General features: G+C 47.6%; 1 protein-coding gene across 4 annotated transcripts; it reads left to right on the top strand.

The window, feature by feature from the left end:
- Positions 1-942: 942 nt before the first annotated feature.
- LOC121929717 (testis-specific serine/threonine-protein kinase 5-like) lies at positions 943-21,435 on the top strand. Of its 4 annotated transcripts, none has more exons than XM_042465569.1 (10): positions 943-1,071; positions 3,479-3,598; positions 10,024-10,366; positions 11,567-11,674; positions 13,743-13,945; positions 14,861-14,916; positions 16,904-17,036; positions 18,317-18,432; positions 18,761-18,943; positions 20,467-21,435. In XM_042465569.1, the coding sequence occupies exons 1-10, from the start codon at positions 1,067-1,069 to the stop codon at positions 20,922-20,924; spliced, it is 1,725 nt and encodes a 574-aa protein (XP_042321503.1). In that variant the 5' UTR covers positions 943-1,066; the 3' UTR covers positions 20,925-21,435. The 4 variants fall into 4 exon arrangements, with proteins under 4 accessions (XP_042321503.1, XP_042321500.1, XP_042321501.1 ...); XM_042465566.1 differs by having other exon boundaries at positions 9,822-10,366; XM_042465567.1 differs by lacking the exon at positions 943-1,071 and adding an exon at positions 2,228-2,251 and having other exon boundaries at positions 9,822-10,366.
- The last annotated feature ends 1,102 nt before the right edge of the window (positions 21,436-22,537 follow it).

Genomic DNA, 22,537 nt, shown 5'->3' with positions numbered 1-22,537 from the left:
TTCCCATGAGGAAGGGGCGTCTGTCAGCCACTGGGGGCTTCCAATGGAGGGCGGGGCCAGGGCTTCACTGACAGTCCCCTCCTCAGATAAGGGGTCTCTGTTCTGCAGGAAAGGCGGGTCACGTGACCAGGAAGACCCCCCCCAGGCGCCCCCTTACCTGTCTGCCCCGGCCCCAGAGGAAACCACGTGACACTCCTCACTGCCCGCTCTCGCGCACCAGCGCTCTTCCGGGTATTTAAGGCCACGCCCTCCCTCCCTCACCTGCCCGAGAAGGGGCGGGGAATCACGTGTGCCACGCCCCCTCCACCCTTTCCCGCCCGCCCTTTCCCCCGCATAGAGCGACGAAAGTAGTAGAGGTGCGGCCACCGAATGGGAAGTGACTTCCGGGTTACACCTAAAAAGGCTAATCATTATATTTTAAAGTGTAGCTCCCCCTGCTCCCCGCATCCTAGTTTCCACAGGAGGGGTCTGGTTTGCAATTAGGGTAGGGATCTGGTTCCCATTGTAGGGTTTGCCATGAGAGGTAGTCCAGTTTCCAATGGGAGTTGTTTTCAAATAGGCAAAGTGGTGGCACTAACCATCATGTTGCACATCACCGCTTGGAGATAGACAATGCACTATAAAGCAGTGGATTCTCCCACTTTCCTGGAGCAAAGTCTGTGCGAGCCCCTTTCTTTGCATCTCACACACTCATGGTGCTCTACACTTTTTTATCTCTATGGGTCTTTCCTCCCTGACTCCGCCCCTTTCCTATGAAAGCCGCCCTCTTCGAAAGAGAATTCAGTGCGCAGGCGCAGCCACTTTTCGAAGCTCCGCCCTGCCTTGTGGGCGGAGCCAAATCTCCCTCCTGCTGGTCTCGTGATAGTGAGAAGAGTGGGGGGCGTGGGCTGTTGCTGGACCCCGCCTGTTTTGTGGGGACGGCCGCGCCCATTTCCCCCCCAGACACGCGTCTATTAACGTCTCGTAGAAAACCTCAAAAGCAGGCAAAAGTTTCCCTTCACACAAGTCACACAAGCATATACGTATTTCTATTCTGGGGCTTTCCACTTCTTCCCTGAGGCAATTCATGAGGTGACTCGAGCATCCTGAAAGGGAAAGAATATGAGGGGATTTTCGCCCCACAAAATGGCGGCTCTTCCGGGTTAAGGGACCCTCCACTTCCTTTACTGAGGGCCCGGATTCGCCAAATGGTCACCAAAGCCCTTATATCGCCTCACAATCCTACTTTTTACCTCAGATAACTAAAAAAACGCATGTAACCTTTCCACGCTGCATAATTATATCACAAGTGCCACTGAAATAATCCAGTTGAGACCACTTTAATGCTGCATCCACACTGGAGAAATAATCCGGTTTGGCACTGCTTTTCAGCATCCTGGTTCAAGGCTATGGAATTCTGGGAGTTGGAGTTTGTTGGGCCCAATCAGTCTCACCGAGCCAACTGAAAGGCAATGAAAGCGATACCAACCAGGTTATTTCTCCAGTGTGGATGCAGCCTCCCGGCACCATGCTAGGGAATTCTGGGAACTGTAGTTTGTGAGTCATTGAGCTTTCTCTGTCAGAGGACAGAGAGCTCTGTGTGCCACCAACAACTACAATTCCCAGGATTCCTAGCCCTGAGCCGGGCAGTCCAAGCGGGTCTCAAACGGGTTATTATTTCTGCGGTGTGTTTCAACGGACCAGAGTGCTGAATCCTGGGTTTATAGTTTACCCTATTTTATTTTCACTTTATTTATGCCATGCTTCTTCCAGGCGAGGGCCTAAGGTGGCTTCCATAACAATGGCTCTCTGTTGCTGCTAAATGTTGTTTGTTGACTGCCCTCGGGTCGATTGCGACTCATGTGCGACCCTATGGATGGAGACATCTCCAAGCCCTTGTCCTCAACTGTCCTCCGCTTAATCCCTGCAAACACAAACAAACCCATAGTGACCTCCATCTTGCATCTGGCTTCCTCTTCTCCCCTTCTCCATCTTTCCCAGCATCATTGTCTTTTCCAATGAGTCCTTCTCTCATGATGTCTCCAAAGTATTGGCCCTAAGTACAATTCTCTCTTTGGTCATCCTGGCTTCTTCCAGGGACTAATTCAGCTTGATCTGCTCCAGGACCATTGGTTTGTCTTCTTGGCCATCCATGGGACCCTCAGTCCTCTTCTCCAGCCCCAACATCGTCTCAACTTTATGCATTTCTTCCTCTCTTCTTTCTAAACTGTCAGCCTCTGCATCCCATCCGTAATAGGAATTACAACAGCTGGTATGATTCTGACTTTTGTGCTCAGTTGGTATCTTTGCATTGTAGGACCTTTTCTAGTTCTTTCATAGCTGTCCTTCCCATTCTTAATCTTCTTCTGATTTCCTGACTGCACCCCATTTCTATCAATGTAATTCTTTTACTCTTTCTATTTCTTCATTGTTCTAGGCTGAATGTGTGTAAGTTCTCTTGGTCATTTTTTGGTTTTCTTCTGTTCCCTGCCAGTCAGACTGCCTTTGCACTTCTTCCTATGCTCGAGCCCCATTGTTTCCATGGGGCTCGTGCACGGCGGCGCGCACGGGCGCACGTGCCCATTCAATTGATGGAATGCGCCGGCCCTTCTGCCTCCACGCACGCCCTGCAGCTTGAGCGCGTATGCTCAAGGCCGCGTATGGCGCGGTCGCCACTGTAGTTGCTCCAGGTCTGGGAGGTTTTCTGCTAGGATTATGGTTGTCATCTGCGTATCTTACATGTGATGTTTCCTTCCTCCTATTTCACTCCTCCTCCTTTGTGTCCAAGCCTGCTTTCCTTACAATATGTTCTGCATATAGGTTAAATAAATTGGGTCATAAGATGGACGCCTTGTCTGACCCCTTTGCCACGTTGGGAACCATTCTGTTTCTCCACAATTCAGTTCTTATCATGGCCTCTTGTCCAGAATTACAGATTCTGCATCTAAGATGTGTTGGCACTCCCATCATGTCTTTAAGGGCCTTCCATAGCCTTTCGTGATCTATGCTGTCAAAGGCCTTGCTATAGTCTAAAAAAGCACCATGCTGGTTTTCTTTCGGAATTCCCTCATTCGCTCCATTAGCCGTCCTATGTTTGCAATGTGGTCCCTAGTGCCTCTAAATGGTAATTGTGGTAAAGGTGCCCCACAGCTATGAGAACCATGTTATCAGGTTGCGACAGAGGTTAGTTCAGCTTTTCACAGCCTTCATAGCTTTTTCTCAGGCTGCTGCCACATTACAGAATAATGCAGTCGGATAGGCTCTTTAACTGCCGTGGCTCATCCTAATGAACCCTGGGATTTGTAGTTTTGCCTCTCTGACAGAGAAGCTGAATAGCTCACAGATCCCAAATTTGCAAATCCAGAATTGCATAGCATTGAGCCATGGCAAGGGGTGCCAAAGTGCATTAATTCAGTAGTATAGATGAAGTCTCGCCGGACGAATTAAAAAGGCATCCAGCAAAGTCACTAATACTAAACATCTCTTTTTGCACCACCAGGAAACTGTTGATCCTTGATGGTGCCAGCAACAAGGACTCTAGAACCCATCTGCCTGCTGACAGAGGCCCAACTCACGACAAGCTCTCGCCAGTTTTCAATCCAGCAAGCCACGGTCCAAGGTGAGATCCCAGGAAACTAAGTGGATATGACAATAGGATCATAGAGTTGGAAGAGACCACAAGGGCCATCTAGTCGAACTCCCTGCCATGCAGGAACTCGCAATCTTTCTGCCATGGATTTGCCATAGTCTGGGGGTTCTAAACCCCAGGACAAGTTTGTTTCTGTTTTTATAACGTGTTATGAAGCTACTGATGGATAATATAATCAAAGGCTGAACTCAAAAGAGCGGTTCTGTTCAGGCCTGTTTTGCCAAGCCATGAATGATAGGATATGTTAAGAATAAATTGATAACCTAAGAATAGAATAGAATGATAAATCATAGAGTTGAAAGGGACCCCAAGGGCCATCCAGGCCAGCCCCATTCTGCCATGCAGGAACTCTCAATCAAAGCATCCTAAGTATGTCTTTCCCAATAAAGACCACCAAGGAGACTCCATTACACTCTAAGGCAGCATCTTCCACCGTCAAACAGCCCTCACTGTCAGGAAGTTCCTCCTAATGTTTAGGTGGAATCTCCTTTGCTGTAGCTTGCATCCATTGTTCCGGGTCCTGTTCTCTGGAGCAGCAGAAAACAAGCTTGCTCCCTCCTCATTATGACATCCCTTCAAATATTTATACAGGGCTATCATATCACCTCTTGACCGCCCCTGTGGCAGAAATACAGGGCCATTCTCTGGCACGCAGGGAGTGTTGGCCAGCCACATCAGACAGCTTGAGAAGCACTGAATTAAGTCATGGGTCTCGTGATGAGACACCCATCTGACTCATCCTCCGCAAGGGCTCCGAACATGCCGTCTATTTAGCCACAAGGTTGTCACAAGCATCCTTGGCTGCCTCCCAAGATTAAACAGCAGAGGCTTTGGATTTCAGGAATGGAGAAACCAGACTTGCTCCTGAACACATGTCCAGGAGTAGCCATGCTGGCTGTTCAGCCAAGTTACCAGAGTCCACTGCTAGCCAAACCTCATTGACATAGGTGCTGTCAGCTCTGAACTGCAATTGTCCAACTATACACTTCTATAGGTTTTCCATTGGGGTGTGAGAAGTTCCATTTTTAGACTGAGCACAAGCAACTGCAGCACAACGAATGATGGGCAGTAGAGCAGAAAGACCTGGCAACAGAGACACAGTGACCAGTGCAGTCTAAGCTACCAGGGCTGACCAGGAAAGAGACTTTGGGGTCACTGTGAGCAATTGCTCAATAAAGGTATTAACAATACCTGGCAGAAGTGAAAACGAGTGCAAAATGACGGACAGCAAAATAACCAGTGGTTATTAAGAAGAGAGCCTGAAAAGCACAACAAAGCACCAACACAGCAAATATAATAGGCATCACTGAAACATGGTGGGATGAGTCTCATGCTTGGAATGTAGTAATAGGGAGGTATAACCTTTTAAAGAGAAATAGGCCAAACAAGAAAGGAGGGGTAATAACACGATGACAATAGGGATGTTGTCATGGGAGTCTTTGATGGAGAGTTCTTACATGGCAGAATGGGGTTGGACTGGATGGCCCCTGGAGTCTCTTCCAACTCTATGATTCTATATTAGGTTCTCCTGCAGCTCCATACTTGCAGGAATGGCTGCCCCATATATTGAAAAAACCAGAAAGGTGCCAAAGAAACAGGAAAAGCCCAGAAAGCAGCAAGCAACACATAATACCAGAAAAAGTGGACACATCTGGGGAGTTTTAGCACCTCCCAGCCATAATGGGGGTCAAAGTGCTTGACCTGATCCAGCAGAGCTCAATTTATGGTCTTAAAACAGTGATAGGACATGAGAGACATTTAGACCCCTGGCCATTACACTCTCTTCTTGGTGTTCTCAGGTGCCTAATCCACCCCACATATTCTCCCTTTTCTTCAGCAGCTCAAGACTTGGGCTTCCCCCTCATCCTTCTGAAAGCCACTTTCATTGGAGAGTGTGCAATGTGAAGTTGCAGCCCTGTGGAAATAGTCCTGCCTGACTCCCTACAGTGGCTGAGACACATCAGATGAGCACAGACGAAGGCCTTTTCAATTCGGCTAGTGATCTGGACATTTGGAGGCCATGGCGTCTATGGCTTTATTCAACTTGAGCTAACCATAAAAGATACCAAGGGGAAGGCGGATGTACCTGTTTCCCCCCATGTAGCAACCTTGCTCATCCTGAACATCTGAAGGAGGGCTATAGTAGTTCTTCAGGTGAAATACACAGCCACCTCCAGCCCCTTTTTCTCTACCTCCATTTCCTTGCTCTCCTCTCTTTGGCACATCACTTCTCTGAAGAGGACAGAGCAAGGGCAGAAGGGCCAAAGGTAACCCTAAAGATCTGCTTGTCAGGAAGCCCATAAAAGGAAAGAGTCCCTTTTAGATCTTTAAATTATAGAATCCTAAAGTTGGAAGAGACTTCAAAGGCTATCCAATCCAATCCCCTTCTGCCATGCAAGAATACATAGGATCCTAGAGTTGGAAGGGACCTCCAAGACCATCCAGTCCAGTCCCATTCTGGCATGCAGAAATACACAATCCAAGCCCTTCCTGTGATGCATGGCCACCCAGCCTCTGTTTATAAACAGCCTCCAAAGGAGACTGCACCACATTCATGGTTGAATAGCTCTTACCATCAGGAAGTTCTTCCTAATGTTGACCTGGAATCTCTTTTCCTGGAGCTTGCATCCATTGTTCCAGATCCTGTTCTCTGAAGCAGCAGAAAAGAAGCTTGCTCCCTCCTCAATATGTCATCCCTTCAAATATTTAAACAGGGCTATCATTTCACCTCTTAACCTTCTCTTCTCCAGACTAAACATCCCCAGCTCCTTAAGTCTCTCCTCATAGGGATTCATGGTTTCCAGACCCTTCACCATTTTAGTCTCCCTCCTTTGGACACATGGCTCCAGTTTCTCCATGTCCCTTTTGAATTGTTTTGCCCAGAACTGGACACAGCGTTATTCCAGGTGAGGCATGAACAAAGCAAAATAAGGTGGTACTGTTAGTTCCCTCAATCTAGACAGTAGAAGCAAAAGGGCTTCCAAACCCTGATGGTTTTAACCAAAATTCCTCCTGCTTTTCATGATTTGGATTCTGCTAGCATGAACTTCAGTCCTTCTATCGGGTCTCTGTTTCCGGATGCTGCTGTCCCTCTCTGGCTGGGAAGCCAGATCCGCATGAGGGATCTCGTCAAGCTACTTTGAGACCCTCAGGTCAGGTTATCGCCAGGGAACAAAAGTGAACAAAGCATTTTGTCACAGGATGTGAGATATAAATATCAAAACAAAGATTGAAAGCCTCCTTAAAATTCTTAGTGTGTTGTCGTGTCTACAGCTTCTATATGTATATATAAAAATTATGCAGCCTACAGTAAACTATACAACAGAGCTTTCTGTGTTCCTGAAACAAAACTTCACTGTCTAGACTTTGGATCAAAAACATGCCAACAGTGCTGACTGAGGTTGCAGTCCAACACGAAGACACATCAATACCTATATAATGCATGCCCATCGGTTAGATTGCTGCCTGAAGCAAAAGCATACAACTCTCTTTCACCCACCTCCGGACGAAAAGGAGCCGCAGTTGCCAGCATCAGACCCAGCAGGAAAGAAGGGAAGGCAAGCCAGCTTCCAGGTGGTAAAATGGGCAACAAAATACATCTGCCCCAGCATCGGCCCCTTCGGTCAATGTCAGCCACTGTCCTTGCTCTTCTTCGGTAGAGTTTCCTTTCTCCGCAGGCCAAATTCCTTGCTGGAAAGCATCTGCCAGAGCCAGAGGTGAAGGAGAGGGCTTCTTCTGCTGCAAGGGCATAAGACTGGATTGCATTCAGGCTGTGAGTGTGTGTCTGTGTGTACGTATGTGGTGTGGCTTACTCCCATGCTAATTCAGCCGCAACAAGAGGCCCCCCGGATGTCATTGTCCACTTGTTCTTTTCTGGTTCCCGGCTGGAAGAAAGGCTGAGGCTTGCAGACCTGACTTGGCTTGCTGTTGAAGCAGACAGGAGGGATGCTGCAAGAAGGCTGGGGACCGACAGGAGGAAAAAGGCATCTCTCTGTGCCATCTGCTGGTGCTGCTCAGAAGAACTTGGCAAGAACAGAGCCTCTCACTTCGGGATCCTCTCTCTGCGCTGCTCTCGTACTTTGGAAATGTCATTGAAAAAGCACAACTCCCTGGAAAAGAGGATATGCTAGCAAAAAGCGGAAGACAGTAGGAGAAGAGGAAGGCTTCATTACAGAGGGATGGACTCCATCAAGGAAGCCATGGCTGCTTCCTTGAGTTTGCAAGGCCTGAGCATGACAGTGGATGATGGGAGATGCTTGGAGGTCTCTCCTTCAGAGGGGTGCCGTAGGTTGGAGCTGACTTCACATCATATAAAACAACAATACACACAAAACCTACAGAACTTCCCAGTCACCAACTACAGCCCTACATTTCCAAGACCTGAGCAATGATGTTAATAACGGGATCTCATTCATTCATTCATTCCAGAACTCAAAGTCAGTTTGACAGCATATAACAACAGTACCTCAACAATGCAGTTAATCGCTGGCCGTCTTGAAGGTCTCCCAATCATAGAGTCACCATAACTGTCCTCCCTCCATACCTGTCATCTTTCGGCCTGCGAGGGAGTTGACTAGGCAGGCCCAGCTCCACCAGGGCTAGCCTGAAGAAGAAGAGCCCTCCCTCCAGTCCATCTGCCTTGGTCCAGGCCTCAGAAGGAGAGAAGAATGCTGGACCTGATCCCCCCCCTCACCATTACCTTCTCCTTTTATGTCCTGTCTTTTCAGATTGTAAGCCTGAGGGCAGGGAACCGTCTATTATCCCCTCTGTTGTAAGCCGCCCGGATTCCCAGTGATTGGGCGGCATATAAATAAATCCTATTATTATTATTATTTTAATTATTATTATTATTATTATTATTAGCTGAAATGGACTGGATGACACATGATGACAACCACCATCACAAATGATCCCTGTACAGAATTGCAAATAATAATGATGATGATGATGATGATGATGATGATGATGATGATAATAATAATAATAATAATAATAATAATAATCCTTATTTATTTATACCCCACTCTTCAGCCAAGGCTATCAGAGCAGCTTAGGTTAGATGTGGACAAGTTGGAGCATGTCCAGAGGCAGGCCATCGAAATGGTGAAAGGTCTGAAAACCATAAAGCCTTATGAGGAGAGACTTAGGGAGCTGGGTATGTTTAGCCTGGAGAAGAGACAGTTATAAGAGGTGATATGATAGCCCTGTTTAAGTATTTGGAAAGGATGTCATGTTGAGGATGGAGCAAACTTGTTTTCTGCTGCTCCAGAGAACAGGAGATAGAACAACAGATGCAAGTTACAGGAAAAGAGATTCCACCCAAATATGTTTGACAGTGGAAGACAATCCCTCAATGGAGAGTAGTGGAGTTTCCTTCTTTGGAGGTCTTTAAACAGAGGCTGGATGGCCATCTGTCAGCAGTGCTTTGATTATGAACTCCTGCATGGCAGAAGGGGCTTGGACTGGGTGGCCCTTGTCTCTTCCAACTCTATGACTATGACTCTATGTCCATCTGGTACCAACCTTGGCTTTCTTACTGCACCAAGTTAAAACATGGTGTGTGTTTTAGTTAATGTATTTGAAGCCTAATGATTCACCCAAATTTACATTCAAATGGGGACTCATTGGAAAAGACAATAATGCTAGGAAAAGCAGAGGGAAGGAGAAAGAGAGGAAGACCACAGGCTAGATGGATGAACTCCATTAAGGAGGCCACGGGTATGAATTTGCAAGAACTAAGAAAAGTAGTGGAAGATGGGGAGTCTTGGGGATGCCTCATCCACCGGGTCGCCATGAGCCGAGTTCAACTTGAAGGCAGTTTAACAACAACAACAAGGAGTTTCAGCCTGTTCTAGAAATATTTAATTCATTTAGTGGTTCTTCTATTCTTGTAGAATGTTGGAATTAATGTTTAGTATTTTAAACCCATATAAATGTTTGATTAGAGGGATGAAAGGTGGATAAGAGGATGGATAGATGGATGGATGGATAAGGCAACCAACCTGCTAGACTTCTAGGATGCTCTACCTGGACATACCTCTTCTTGCAAAGCAATTTTTGCAGGTGTTTCGCCCACGGTGCTTGTGCTGCTGACCGTGGGTGAGTGGCAGTGCTGGTCAGATGAGGTCCTGAATGGTGTCCGCTCTCCCCCAGGCCAGAGGTTCTAAAACTGCTTGTTATGCTTCGGTTCTAGAACAGTGGCTTCGGAATGCTGGTTCCACCGGGCCGTCACTGTGGAAACTCCTCCATCCAAAGAGCAACAAGGAACCCTCCGGTCTCGCCATTCCCTATGCCTGGCCCCTGGCATCAGTGGCCAATGCGAAAGATGAGACAGGTGCCGTGCTGAGAGAGACAGAGAGAGTGACCCTCACTTGGTGCTTTCCCTTCCTTTGTAGAGCTGATGTGTTTGTCTGGACCCGGGTTCCTTCGGCGTTCATCCCCGGCCCCAGCGCACTTGCAACTGCTGCTGCTCTTTTGCCCACCTCAGCGGAGCCCCTCGGCCGCCCTCTCTTTCGTGTGGTGGGCTTTGCTGCTATGAAGAGCTTCACGAAGCGCGAGGCGGACAGGAGGACGTTCCTGGAGCAGGTTCGGGAAAGCAAGGAGAACGGCTACCTGCTCTCCTCCAAGAAGATAGGCTCGGGCGCTTTCTCCAAGGTCTACCTGGGTTACGCCACCCAAGAGAAGATGATGCATAACTACAAGCTGGCCTCAGATCTCCGGAGCAAGCGGCACTCCATGGTGAGACCCAGAACAAGGGAGGCCCAGCCTTGGCACTGGACCTGTCACCACTGCAGAGTTTTGAGCAGAGGCTGGATGGCAAGGGGTCAGAGGTGCTTTAGCTGTGGATTTCCTGCACCGCCATCACAGGGCTGGACTCTACGGCCCTCTATGTTCCTGTCTATTCTTGTGATTCTGTGCTTTGCACATATCCAGAGAACACATGCCAGCGTCGGCAATACTCAGAGGAAGCCCTCTTGCCAGGTTTTCTTGGTCTCCTTTCTGGGAGGGCATGCTAGGAGACAGGCCAAAATCATAGAATCATAGAATTGTGGAATTGGAAGAGACCCCAAGAATGGCCATCTAGTCCAACCCCATTCTGCCATGCAGGAACTCCCAATCAAAGCATCCCTGACAGGTGGCCATCCAGCCTCTGTTTAAAGACCTCAAAGGAAGGAGACTCCATTATACTCCAAGGAAATGTGTTCCACTGTCGAACAGCCTTTACTGTCAGGAAGTTCATACTAATGTTTAGGTTGAATCTCTTTTCCTGTAGCTTACGCCCATTGTTCCAGGTCCTATTCTCTGCACAGTAGAAAAGAAGCTTGCTCCATCCTTAGTGTCAAATACTTAAACAGGGCTATCATATCACCTCTTAACTGTCTCTTCTCCTTGAGTCTCTCCTCCTAGGATATGCTTTCCAGACCCTTCACCATTTTGGTTACCCTCCTCTGGACATGCTCCAGTTTCTCAATGTCCTTCTTGAATTGTTTTGCCCAGAGCTGGACATGGGGTTATTCTAGGTGAGGCCTGAGCAAAGCAGAATAGAGTGGACCATTACTTCCCTTGATCTAGAGACTACACTTCTATCATATTGGCCATTTTTGCCTTTTTTGTGTAGAGTATCAAAGTGTTTGTGTTAATCACCAGTTAACGTGGGTATTCCCATAGGATTTTCTTAGGCGAGGACTACTCAAGAAGTGGTTTTGACATCTCCTTCCTTGAAATACAGCCAACGGCACCTGGTATTCCTTGGCCATCTCCCATCCCAGTCCTAACCAGGACTGGCCCGTTTTAGTTTCTCCAGTTTCTCAACATCCTTGTTGAATTGTGGGGCCCAGAACTGGACACTGTGTTATTCCAGGTGCTCACAAGATCAGGAGCACATGAGTCCTCTTATCCATCGCATTCAATCCCTCTGTCCTTTCATTGTCCTCCCAGGTGGCTATCAAGATCATCTCCACGGCAGAAGCACCTGTAGAATATACCAAAAAGTTCCTTCCCAGAGAAATCTACTCCCTCAATGTAACCTACAAGCACTTAAACGTGGTGAGTTTCTGTAGCTTCCTCCATCCTTGTTCCCCTTGAATCCCTGTATCAGGAGAAAGGCAGGATATAAAACAAACAAACAAACAAACAAACAAACCCTTGGTGTTGAGGAAGTGCAGATGGAGCCCTGAAATTGAAGGGAAACAGCCTGCTTCTCACATCCTTTCCCCTTCCCTGAAGGTCAACCCATAATCCGCACCCAGGGCTGCAGAAAGCAAACACTCTCTGGCCTCATTCCCATTTACAAATAAATCAGTTTGCGATCCGAATCGATGGATCGATTCAACAGCTTAGCATGGTTCACACTACATTTGCTGCGATTGCATTTTCTTCCTGTAAAACAGCCCACTTGTCGTTCACATTGACAAATTAATTGATTCAAAGAGGACCCACTTCAGCCGGTCAAAGGGCAAATTTAAACTGATTCCGATCCGTGCCTCATTCACATTTGGGCAGAGTTGATTTATCAAAAAAGATGCAGGGGAAAAAACAGCATCAAAAAGACGTGTGTCAAATGGATCTAGCACAGGGGCCCCCTCGCCAAACGGCTTCAGCGATTTGGTTCAGGTGCAAACCAGGGTCATTTAAACCACTTCAAACTGGTTTGCAAACTGGTTTCAAACGTAGTGGGAATGAGGCCTCTGTGTTTGATTCAGACTGGATTTGGGTCTGTGGAAACGGGGGGATTGCTGACCAGTCTGTCTGGTGCAGCACTTTTACAAAAACATCATTATGAACCTCTTAAAGCCTTTGGGGCCTAAGTGCTTGACCCCAATGGTTTTAAACTGTTTAACTTTTCAAACCCAATTTAATCTCTTAAACTGTGTTAACAAGCTTTGTTTGTAGTTTTAAAAACAAGCATCATAATTGTTCCAGTTTTTTGTTTAAATGTTAAACAGTTTAATTTATTTTTATCTGTATGCTGCTCTGAGAACTTAGAACATAGGAGTGGATAGAAATACAGTGGGCTCTCCACATTCGCTGGGGCTAAGACTCCCGTGAAAGTGGAAAACCACAAATAAAAAAGGCTTTTTTAACCTGAGAAAACACCTCTCTCGAAATCTCTAGGTCCTCTAGTGCAACTCTGTGGTCAATATCGGCTGGACACTGACCAGAGAACTGCATCTGGAGGACCCACAGATGTCTAGAGAAATATTCTTTCTAGGATTTTCCAGGGCAATTGTCCACCAGGAATTGCACTGGAAGACCAAGACAATCCTAGAAGACTATTTCTCTAGTCTAAACATCTGTAGGTCCAGCCAATATCTATAGGTCCAGCCGATATTGACCACAGAGTTGCAGTAGTCTTGCTGGATGACTTTGAGATTCCTAGAAAGAACATATTAATCAAATAAGTGAATACTTGGATCCGCAAAAATCAAATGTGGAGGGCCAGTTGTATACTTTAATCAGTCTGTCATCCCGTCAATCAATCAGTCAATCTGATGGCCATGTCCTGGTAGGTTTAAACAAGGGAAAGTCAAGAGTCTGCTTGATCTCAGCCTAGAAAGCAATCAGCCCTGATGCAAAGTCTCTGCAATGTGAGCCAAAGAAGGGAGAGAGGAAAACACAGAAGCTGTTGCCACACTGCAGAATTAATGCAGTTTCACAGCGCTTTAACTGTCATGGCTCCATCCTGTGGAATCCTGGGGTTTGTAGCTGATTGTGGCACCAGAGCTCTCTGAGAATGTGGACAGTCCAATGTGTTTTAATCATAATGCTTTTATATGATTTTAGCCACATGTGTTTTGACTTGTCGTTTCTATAAAAATCTTGTGAGTCACCAGCTTTGGGGGAAAAACAGGCTGTAAAGAAAGCCATGGAAAAGAATAGCTAAATGCTAAAACCAAAAAAACTTAAGCCTCAGAGCAGTTCAGGCCAAGCTCTTGACTGTGCGGCTGGACCATCGGATCCGCTCCAGGTTCACATGTGGATTTGGAGCCCCGCTGGTTGCAGTTATTGGGACCAGGTCTCCACCATTAGCCCCGCTGGGACAGCCAGCCCTTGGGGTCTCCTTCTCCTGCTCCTCCTTCTGCCCCTCTTTTCATGGCCTCTGGGCTCCCCACAGATCCAACTCTATGAGATGTACCGGAACAGCAAGCGCACCTACCTGGTCCTGGAGCTGGCGTCCCGCGGGGATCTCCTGGAGCACATCAACGCCACGTCTGACCGGAGGGAGTTCCCGGGGCTGGAGGAAGAGGAGGCACGGAGGCTCTTCCGCCAGATTGTCAGTGCCGTGGCACACTGCCACAATGTCGGCATCGTCCACAGGTGGGAAGGGGAGCTGGTGGAGAAGAGGAGGACAGGGTGGGCATGGCACACATTCCAGCACCTCACATATGAAAACCAAAGACACCTGTGGCCAAGAAACATAGCAATAGCAAGCACATTTCTATACTGGTTTACAAAATGTAAGCTAACCCTAACCAGACTGTGGTCAAGATGGCAAAAGTTATTAATGAGGTAGAACACACAAGCCAGGAGATGCTGCCACAGGTTGCTTTTGCCTGAGCTGACTGGGAATTCAAACCAGAGGAAAAGAGATTCGAGCTCAACATTAGGAGGAACTTCCTGAGAGTAAAAGCTGTTTGACAGTGGAACACACTCCATCAGAGATTTTGGTAGTGTCTCCTTCTTTGGAGGTTTTTAAACAGAAGCTGGATGGCCATCGGTCAGGGATGCTTTGATTGTGATTTCCTGCATGGCAGAATGGGGGATGGACTGGATGGCCCTTGGGGTCTCTTCCAACTCTATGACTCTATGGTTTTAAATTGTGATTCATTTTATCTGTGCACCACCTTGAAATCCCACAATAAAGGGTGGGAAATATTTTTATGCATTTAAAAACAATACGTAAATATTGCCGTCACACTAAATTGCTACACATCCAAAAGCAGTGGGTGCATGTTTGTGGGGTTAATTCCACACACAGGCTTTGGATGCACCGAAGCAAGCCTCACTTGCCTGGCTGGTGCTGCCTTTTCTTGGCCTTTGCTAAGAGGTCAGTACAATACAATACAGTACAATGCAATGCAATACAATATCTCTGCAGGGTCAGGTGGGCCAGCTGGCCCACCTGAGCATAGTGACCATGAAATGCTGCTGCCTCCCCAGAGAAGGTGGGAACATTTGGCTGCTAACCAACAGGTGCAATTCACCTGCTCTTACTGTTTTTGTTTTCCCCAGGGACTTGAAATGCGAGAACATTTTGCTAGATGAACGTGGCTTCATTAAGCTGACAGGTAAGTGGATTTCCTTCCTGGAGAGAAGAGAGAAATGCTTTCTGCAACATGTATTTGCATAACATGTCTTTGCACATAATGGATGCAGGCTTCCAAGCCAGGCAGCGAGCTGCCTTAATGAGGCTCACCTGACAAAAGATTTTAACACTACTGAACATCGCATCCTCTCAATATTTGCCATCAAGTCAACTTTGGCTTATGGCAACCCTGCACATGAGAAAGACTTTCATGAGCCCTGCTTGCCAAAAGACCTGCTCAGGTCTGGCAAACTCAGGGCAGCACCTATGGCTTCTTTGTTGGGGTCAACCCACCTGCAGTGCGGCCTTCCTCTTCTCCTACTGCCTTCAACTTTGCTGAGCATGGTCATCCTTTCCACTGAGTCACTTCATCTCAAGATATGTCCAAAGTATGACAGACTCAGTTTATTCATGTTGGTTTATAGGGAGAGGTCAGACTCGCTCTCTGACCATTCATTTATCCTTTTAGCTATTCTACACTATCTTCTAGCACTCCAGTTGGAATCATTTGTTTCATCACGGTTTTTAGTGGAGTCTTCTTCCTTGGAGGTCTTTAAATAAATCTGTTGGTTATGCCTTGATTTAGAGTTCCTACATGGCAGAAGGGGGTTGGACTAGATGGCCCTTGGGGTCTCTTCCAACTCTTATGATTCTATGATTCTAGGGACAGACACATATCTGCTATTGGTATGTGAGAATTTCAATTCAAATTGAAATCCTTTGTGTATGGAAAAGAAATAGCAAATCCAGTTTTGACGATGGTCATTTGTGGACAAAGACATAGCCATTGGGTATGGAAATGGGGGGGGGGGGGGGCAAGGGCCTTTGCTTAACGATGCCACACGGTCCTTTTGCATATGGCACAAATGGCCCCAGTTCTGATATTTAACGATGGAGCACGTCTGGAAAATGTTTTCAGGACCAGAACATATTAGTTTTCCCCTCCACCCATATTAATATTTTATAATTTCAAGTTGGGACAGACTAGTTACACTAAATGAGATCTTTGTAATGCTTCAAGTAGACCCTTTGAAATCACTGTGGCATTCAAGATTAATCCCATTAATTTCAATAAGTAGAGAGATCTTGTAGCACCTTTGAGACTCACTGAAACAAAGAAGTTGGCAGCATGAGCTTTCCTAGACTTCAGTCTATTTCCTCAGATGCATACTGTATTATTATTATTATTATTATTATTTGGCAGCAGGAGCTTTACTAGACTTCAGTCTGCTTCCTCAATGGATTTAGTGGAATGGAAACTAGGGACAGACCTATATATGTCATTGGTATGTGAGGATGTCAATTCAAATTCAAAATCCACTTCATTTCCATACCCAAAGGATTTCGGATTTGAATTGGCATTCTCACATACCTATGGCATCCATAGGTCTGTCCCTGGCTTCCACTCCACCAAATGCATCTTAGGAAGCAGACTGAAGACTGCTGCTAATTTAATTATTTCACTCAGTCTCAAAGGTGCTGCAAGATCTCTCTACATACTTATTCTACAGACTAACATGGCTATATGTTTGTATTATTTTGCCCCAAACACAATGAACTCTGGAGCCAGACATTCAAGGGACAGACATACAGTGAAAGTTGCTGGAATTTCTAATCCCAATGTGGCTCTATGACTTTCCAAGGGAAATGGTACATCTGTTTCTAACATGAAAGTGCTTAGCAAAAGCATGCATGCTCCAGCAGATGCAAGGCAAATACAGTAATGTGGAAGAAAAGGCTTCTTCAAATTTCTTTTGATAAATTGCACTTTTTTAAAACAGGTTTTGCTCCTGCACTTTGCACAATTGCTTTCCTTTCCTTGGCAGACACAGTTCCCAGAGGAGCGTGGCTAGTTAACAAATGGGTTTAGTAGCTAAAGGACACATTTCCTCCGTGGTCAGTTTGGCATGGAGAGGTCAGCATCTCCTCCACTCCGCATGAGACACTAACCAGCCGCGTCTTTCTTGCAGATTTTGGGTTTGCCAACCGCTATTCCCTGAAGAACTCCCTGATGAGCACATTCTGTGGCTCCGTGGCCTACACCGCCCCAGAGATTCTCATGAGCAAGAAGTACAACGGGGAGCTGGCTGACCTATGGAGCCTGTGAGTAGTACAATTTGGGAAAGGGAGAGCAGGGATGGGAGCAGAGGAAGCTGTAATGGGGAAGGGGCAATGGGGTGCCCACCAGGATTTTCCAAAGGGCAAAGAAAATGGATCTACAGTGGTCCCCCCACATTCTGTGGGGTTAGGAGTGTAGGACCCCCACAAATGGGGGGGAAACTGCAAAAGAAAAACACTATTCTTTTTACCCAAGAGAACACCTCTCTAGGAATCTCCAGGTCCTCCAGGGCAGCTCTGTAGAATCATGCTGGAGGACCTACAAATGCCTAGAGAAGTGTTTTCTCTAGAAACATCTACCTTCTTGAACAAGTATATGGTCTGCCTCTGGCAGAGTTGCGCTGGAGGACCCAGAGGTTCCTAGACAGAACCCATGTATAAGTCTAGAAATTTTAGTAAAAAAATTGACCCAAAAAATCTGGGTCGACCTATAGTACTGTATGGTTGCCCCTCCTTTCTTGAGGACTTGAATGTTCACAGAGAGGCAACCTCCGTTATTTTTAATGGGGTGTGCCCCCATGGTGTACACCCCCCACACACTCATGGGCACGATTATAGGTGAGTCTCCGTTTTCACGGGGGAAGGGGGAGGTCCAAAATGGAGCCCCGCGAAAACAGAAGGCCGGCTGTACTGTGTGACCCTGGGTCGGGAGGAGTGATTAGACACAAATCCTCTTTGCATATCCTCCCATCTTGAGGCCTTGCCATTCAACAACAGAACAATACACAGATTAACATGGAAACCACTCCTCCTAATCCAGGGTCACACAATATATATATACCTCACTCTCTTCCATGCCAGCATTCTCTGAGGATGCCAGCCATAGATGCTGGCGAAACATCATCAGTAACAAACTCTACTAGAACATGGCCACATAGCCCGAAAAACCCACAAAAAACAATTGGAATACAAACTAGAGTAATTTGCACATTTGGAATAATTTCCACAACATGCAAAGTATATACAGTGGACCCTTGTTATACGCTGGGGTTTGGTTCCAAGATCCCCCGTGTATAACAAAATCCGTGTATGCTCAAGTCCCATTAAATATAATGACATAGCAAAATAGTGTCCCTTATAAAAAATGGAAAATCAAGGTAAATTTATCCTTTTTTGGAACCGTGTATGCTTGAATCCGTGTATTAAAAATCCGTGTATAAGAAGGGCCGACTGTACCTGGGTTTGGGTAAATGGAACATGGCAACCCTAGAGAAGCCCCTCCCAGTGACTGACCTGGTCTTCCCCATCTTTCCTCCCTTGCGCAGTGGGGTGATCCTCTATGCCATGGTGACAGGGAAGCTCCCCTTCAAGGAGCGCCAGCCGCACAAGATGATCCATGTGATCAAGCAGGGACTTGCATTCCGGCAGCCGGTCTCTCCAGGTACGGACGAAACACCTGCTCTGCCGCAGCGGTCATCATGGGAGAGGTGGGCAAGGAGGGTTGCAATGGGCCCAGCTGTGCTCCTCCTGCAACTCTGTGCCCAACACCTGTTTCCCCAAACCCATGGAGCACCTGAGCCAAGGAAGCAGGGAGGGCAGGCAAGGGTGGCTGTTTGGAGTGGCAGTCCTTTCTGGGGTCCAGGGGTGTAGTTTTTGGGATGGCAAAGTGGGGGCAGGGAAGGATGGAGCAAGAACCTTTGGCCCCTTTTGCCTGACCAAAGGTCCTCCCAGTCGGTTTCTGCCCTCACCTGCTCTTCTTTCCACTCCAGAATGTCAGAACCTCATTGAGGGCTTGCTCCAGCTGAAGCCGGCGTCCCGCCTGGGGCTGCAGCAAGTGGCCACGCACCGCTGGATGCTGCCAGCCACGTCGGCAATCTTCCACCGGGTGATGAGCTCCATGGGGGTCCATCCAGAGTGCAAAATGAGCCAGGAGAAGTCGCAGGTGACACAAGGTATGGACACCACTGCAGCCCATCCTGAGTCCTCTTTGGGGAACAAACCACAAAGATGGAAACAGACAAATAGCAGGGAACGCTCCCATGACCACCAGAGGAGCCTCAGTGCACCAAGGCAAAGGAAGAGACCCCGTGCTGCCTCTCACAGAGCTTTCTTGGTCAGGTTTTGTCAGAGGAAGTTTGCTGCCACCACCTTCTTAGGGAGTGTGACTTCCCCAAGTGGTTGAGAGGGGTCCACCTCCATCCCTCCAACCACAATACCATGCTGGCTGTCTAAACATGAATTACAGTGACCTTCTCCTAGGGTTCTTCAGGCTTTGACTGAAGGAGGTTTTTTTTAATTTTATTGTATAATACACATTTAAAAGACACAGATATACAAACTGTCATATATACAAACAAGATAACACAAAGGAAGTTTGCATGGCTGAAGGGTGTTGGGACTAGTTGGTCTTTGCGTATAAGATAAAATTTAGGGACTAAAACATGAATCAATGGATTCAGACTACACAAAAAGTTGTTCTATTTAAATTTAAAAAGTACTTTATGGGCTGTTTGACAGTGGAACAGGTTGATTGGACTCTCATCTAGACACCTTTAAAGAGGCTGGGTGGCCATCTCTTGGGAGTAATTTAGCAGTGTATTGGTGCATGGCAGAAGGGGGTTGGTGATCCTTGAGGTCCCTTCCAAACCCCCAACCCAACTCCCACCATCTGGAAACCATGGCCTATGAAGAGTGACTGAGGGAGCTGGGTAGGTTTAGCCTGGAGAAGAGACAGTGTTTGAAGGGGTGTCACATTGAGGATACAGCAATCTTGTTTTCTGCTGCTCCAGAGAACAGGACCCAGAGCAATGGATGCAAGCTCCAGGAAAGGAGATTCCACCTCAACATTAGGAGGAACTTTCTGACAGTAAGAGCTGTTGGACAATGGAAGATGCTACCTTGGAGTCTGGTGGAGTCTCCTTTTTGGTAGTTTTTAAATAGAGGCTGGATGGTCTGAGGTTTGTAGATCATAGAATCACAGAGTTGGAAGAGACCACAAGGGCTATCCAGTCCAACCCCTTTCTGCCATGCAGGAACTCTCAATCAAAGCATCCCCATTGACAGATGGCCATCCAGCCTCTGCTTAAAAACCTCCAAAGAAAGAGACTTCACCAAAATATCTGAGAGAGTGGACTCCACTGTCAAAAACAGCTCTTACTGTCAGGAAGTTCCTCCTGTTTAGTAGGAATTCCTTTAGTTTGAATCCATTGCTCTTATTCTCTGGATCAGCAGAAAACAAGCTTGCTTCCTCCTCAACATGACATCCTTTCCAAATACTTAAACAGGGCTATCATATCCCCTCTTAACCATCACTTTTCCAGGTTAAACACCCCCACCTCCCCAAGTCTTTCCTCATAAGGCCACTTGTCACTATCTCTTTGATGATGTTGGACTGGACAGCCCTTTTGGTCACTTCCAACTCTGTGATTCTATCTCTTAGCCACTCTGAGTCAATGGCCCTGTGTCTCCTTTGTAGGTGAGACGGGAAGCTCCAAGTCGCAACTCCCTGGCCTGGACAGCACAGTGAAGGCCTCTGAAGGCCCAGCCAAGGAAGCCAAGCCACTCTCGGCGACCACCCCGGTGCGCGCCTCCTCAGCCACGGGAGCCTTCGCCGCCCGGAGCAAGGTGGTGGAGAAGAGGAGTCCCGAGTCCCCCGTGACCACCAACTGCATCCTCCAACTCCCCTCCCCGCGGAAGACAGAGCGCCCCCCACGGCTCTCCTTGTACCGGCCCAGCCTGCTGACCACCCTGCAGCCCTTCCACCACCTGCCCAACTTCCGTAAGCCCGGCTCGGGCTTTTCCACCAGCGCCTACGTGACCAGCAAGCGGCTGGGGGACAAGGTGCCGGCCCGGGCAGCGGCACTGAGCGGTGGTGGCTCTTCCAGCCTCTCCAAGCAAGTGCATTCCCTCTACACCATGACTCCGTGCCCATGACCCAAGGCCAGCCCCACGCCGCGCCCCCCCAACCTCAGACTCTTGAGCGGCTCCACCAGTGGGGCCAAGTCTCCCCGTGGAAAGACAGCGAAGCCAAAGGACAGGAAGCAGTGAGCACTATTAAATATTATTCAGAGTCCCACCCGGGGTGAATGACGTGTGTGTGCTCCCCGCCCGGGTCGCTTGCCTTTGGGCACTTGCTGCTGCCGCAGAGGAGGAACTGAGGAGGCGTCCCACCGGGCCGCCTCAGGCGTCGCTGTTTCCCTGCCTTACACATGTGGTTGTCCGCTGTTTCTCTCTATATACATCAGTGTATCTTTGCTCTGTGTGGCTGTCTCACACCCTCTTGTTGTTGCCGTCTCTGCCATCGCAAGGTCTCCGTTTGGGCCTCTAAACCCTGTAGGGCCTGGGGAAGGAGTTTCCTGCAAAATGCCTCCAGTTAAAGCAGTGGTCCTCAACCTTCCTAATGCCGGCACCTCTTAATAGAGTTCCTCATGTTGTGGTGACCCCCCGAATAAAAGACTAGTGTCTTGGTTCCTAAGACCATCGCAAATATGTGTTTTCCGATGATCTTAGGTGACCCCTGTAAAGGGATCGTTTGACCCCCAAAGGGGTTGTGACCCACAGATTCGGAACCACTAAGTTAAAGGGATCCTGCTCTGCCTCCCTGGACACTGTCAGGATGCTCACCAGGAAGAGCATCCCAACTGTCCCAATTCAACAGGGACAGTCACAATTAATCCTCTGCCGACCCACTTTTTCAGCTGCTTTTAAAGCGTCCCGGTTTCTCTCTCCTCCTCCTCCATGCACTTCCCCCTTCGTCCTCAGCTTACATCGGTGGCTGAAAACTGAGGCCAAACTGCAAAAGGATTTTGCATTCAGTTAATTTAGTCAAGAGGAGGGAGAGTCTTGTCTTCCCAGGAGGCTTAAGCAAAAGCCAACTGCTGCAGCCTCTCCTGGCTTGTGTAATGTTCACCATCTTGTCCACACTCTCAGGCACACATTTCCCCGTTTCCATTAGTGGCATGTTGTAAGGCTATGGAAGGGCTGCCCTACAAGGTAATGCACTTTGCTACCTGGTTTATTCCCCCAAATAAAACTGCCACCACCTTCCTTGGGTACCACCTTCATGCATGCATTTTACAAGTCCACTCATCCTCCTCTCATGTCACAAAGTGGTACTTTCCCTTGATCCGTTCTTTTTCGACAAACAACAAAGCAACCTGCACAACGCACCTAGTAACAGGGGAAGAAATGCTTCCACAGTCCATACCTTCACCAGGTCTGCAATGCAGATCTCCAATTAAACATACACAGCTCAGAGGAAAGAGCACATGAAGGTGCATGCATTACTGAAAGCATACCAAAATGGACTACAATCCAGAAAACTGTTTTCAGAAATGCATATGCACTCATCCCTCCACATTCGTTGGGTTAGGGCCACAGTACCCCATGAATGTGGGGAAAAACAAAGAACAAAACCACTGTTTTTACCTAAGAGAACACTTCTCTAGGAATCTCTAGGTCCTCCAGTGCAACTCTGTGGTCAACATCAGCCAGACATTGACCATGGAGTTGCGCTGGAGGAGCTACAAATGCCCAGTGGAGTGTTC

The sequence above is a fragment of the Sceloporus undulatus genome, chromosome 4, assembly GCF_019175285.1.
Source record: "Sceloporus undulatus isolate JIND9_A2432 ecotype Alabama chromosome 4, SceUnd_v1.1, whole genome shotgun sequence".
Taxonomy (NCBI): domain Eukaryota; kingdom Metazoa; phylum Chordata; class Lepidosauria; order Squamata; family Phrynosomatidae; genus Sceloporus; species Sceloporus undulatus.
This window is presented reverse-complemented; position numbering and strand designations above follow the sequence as displayed.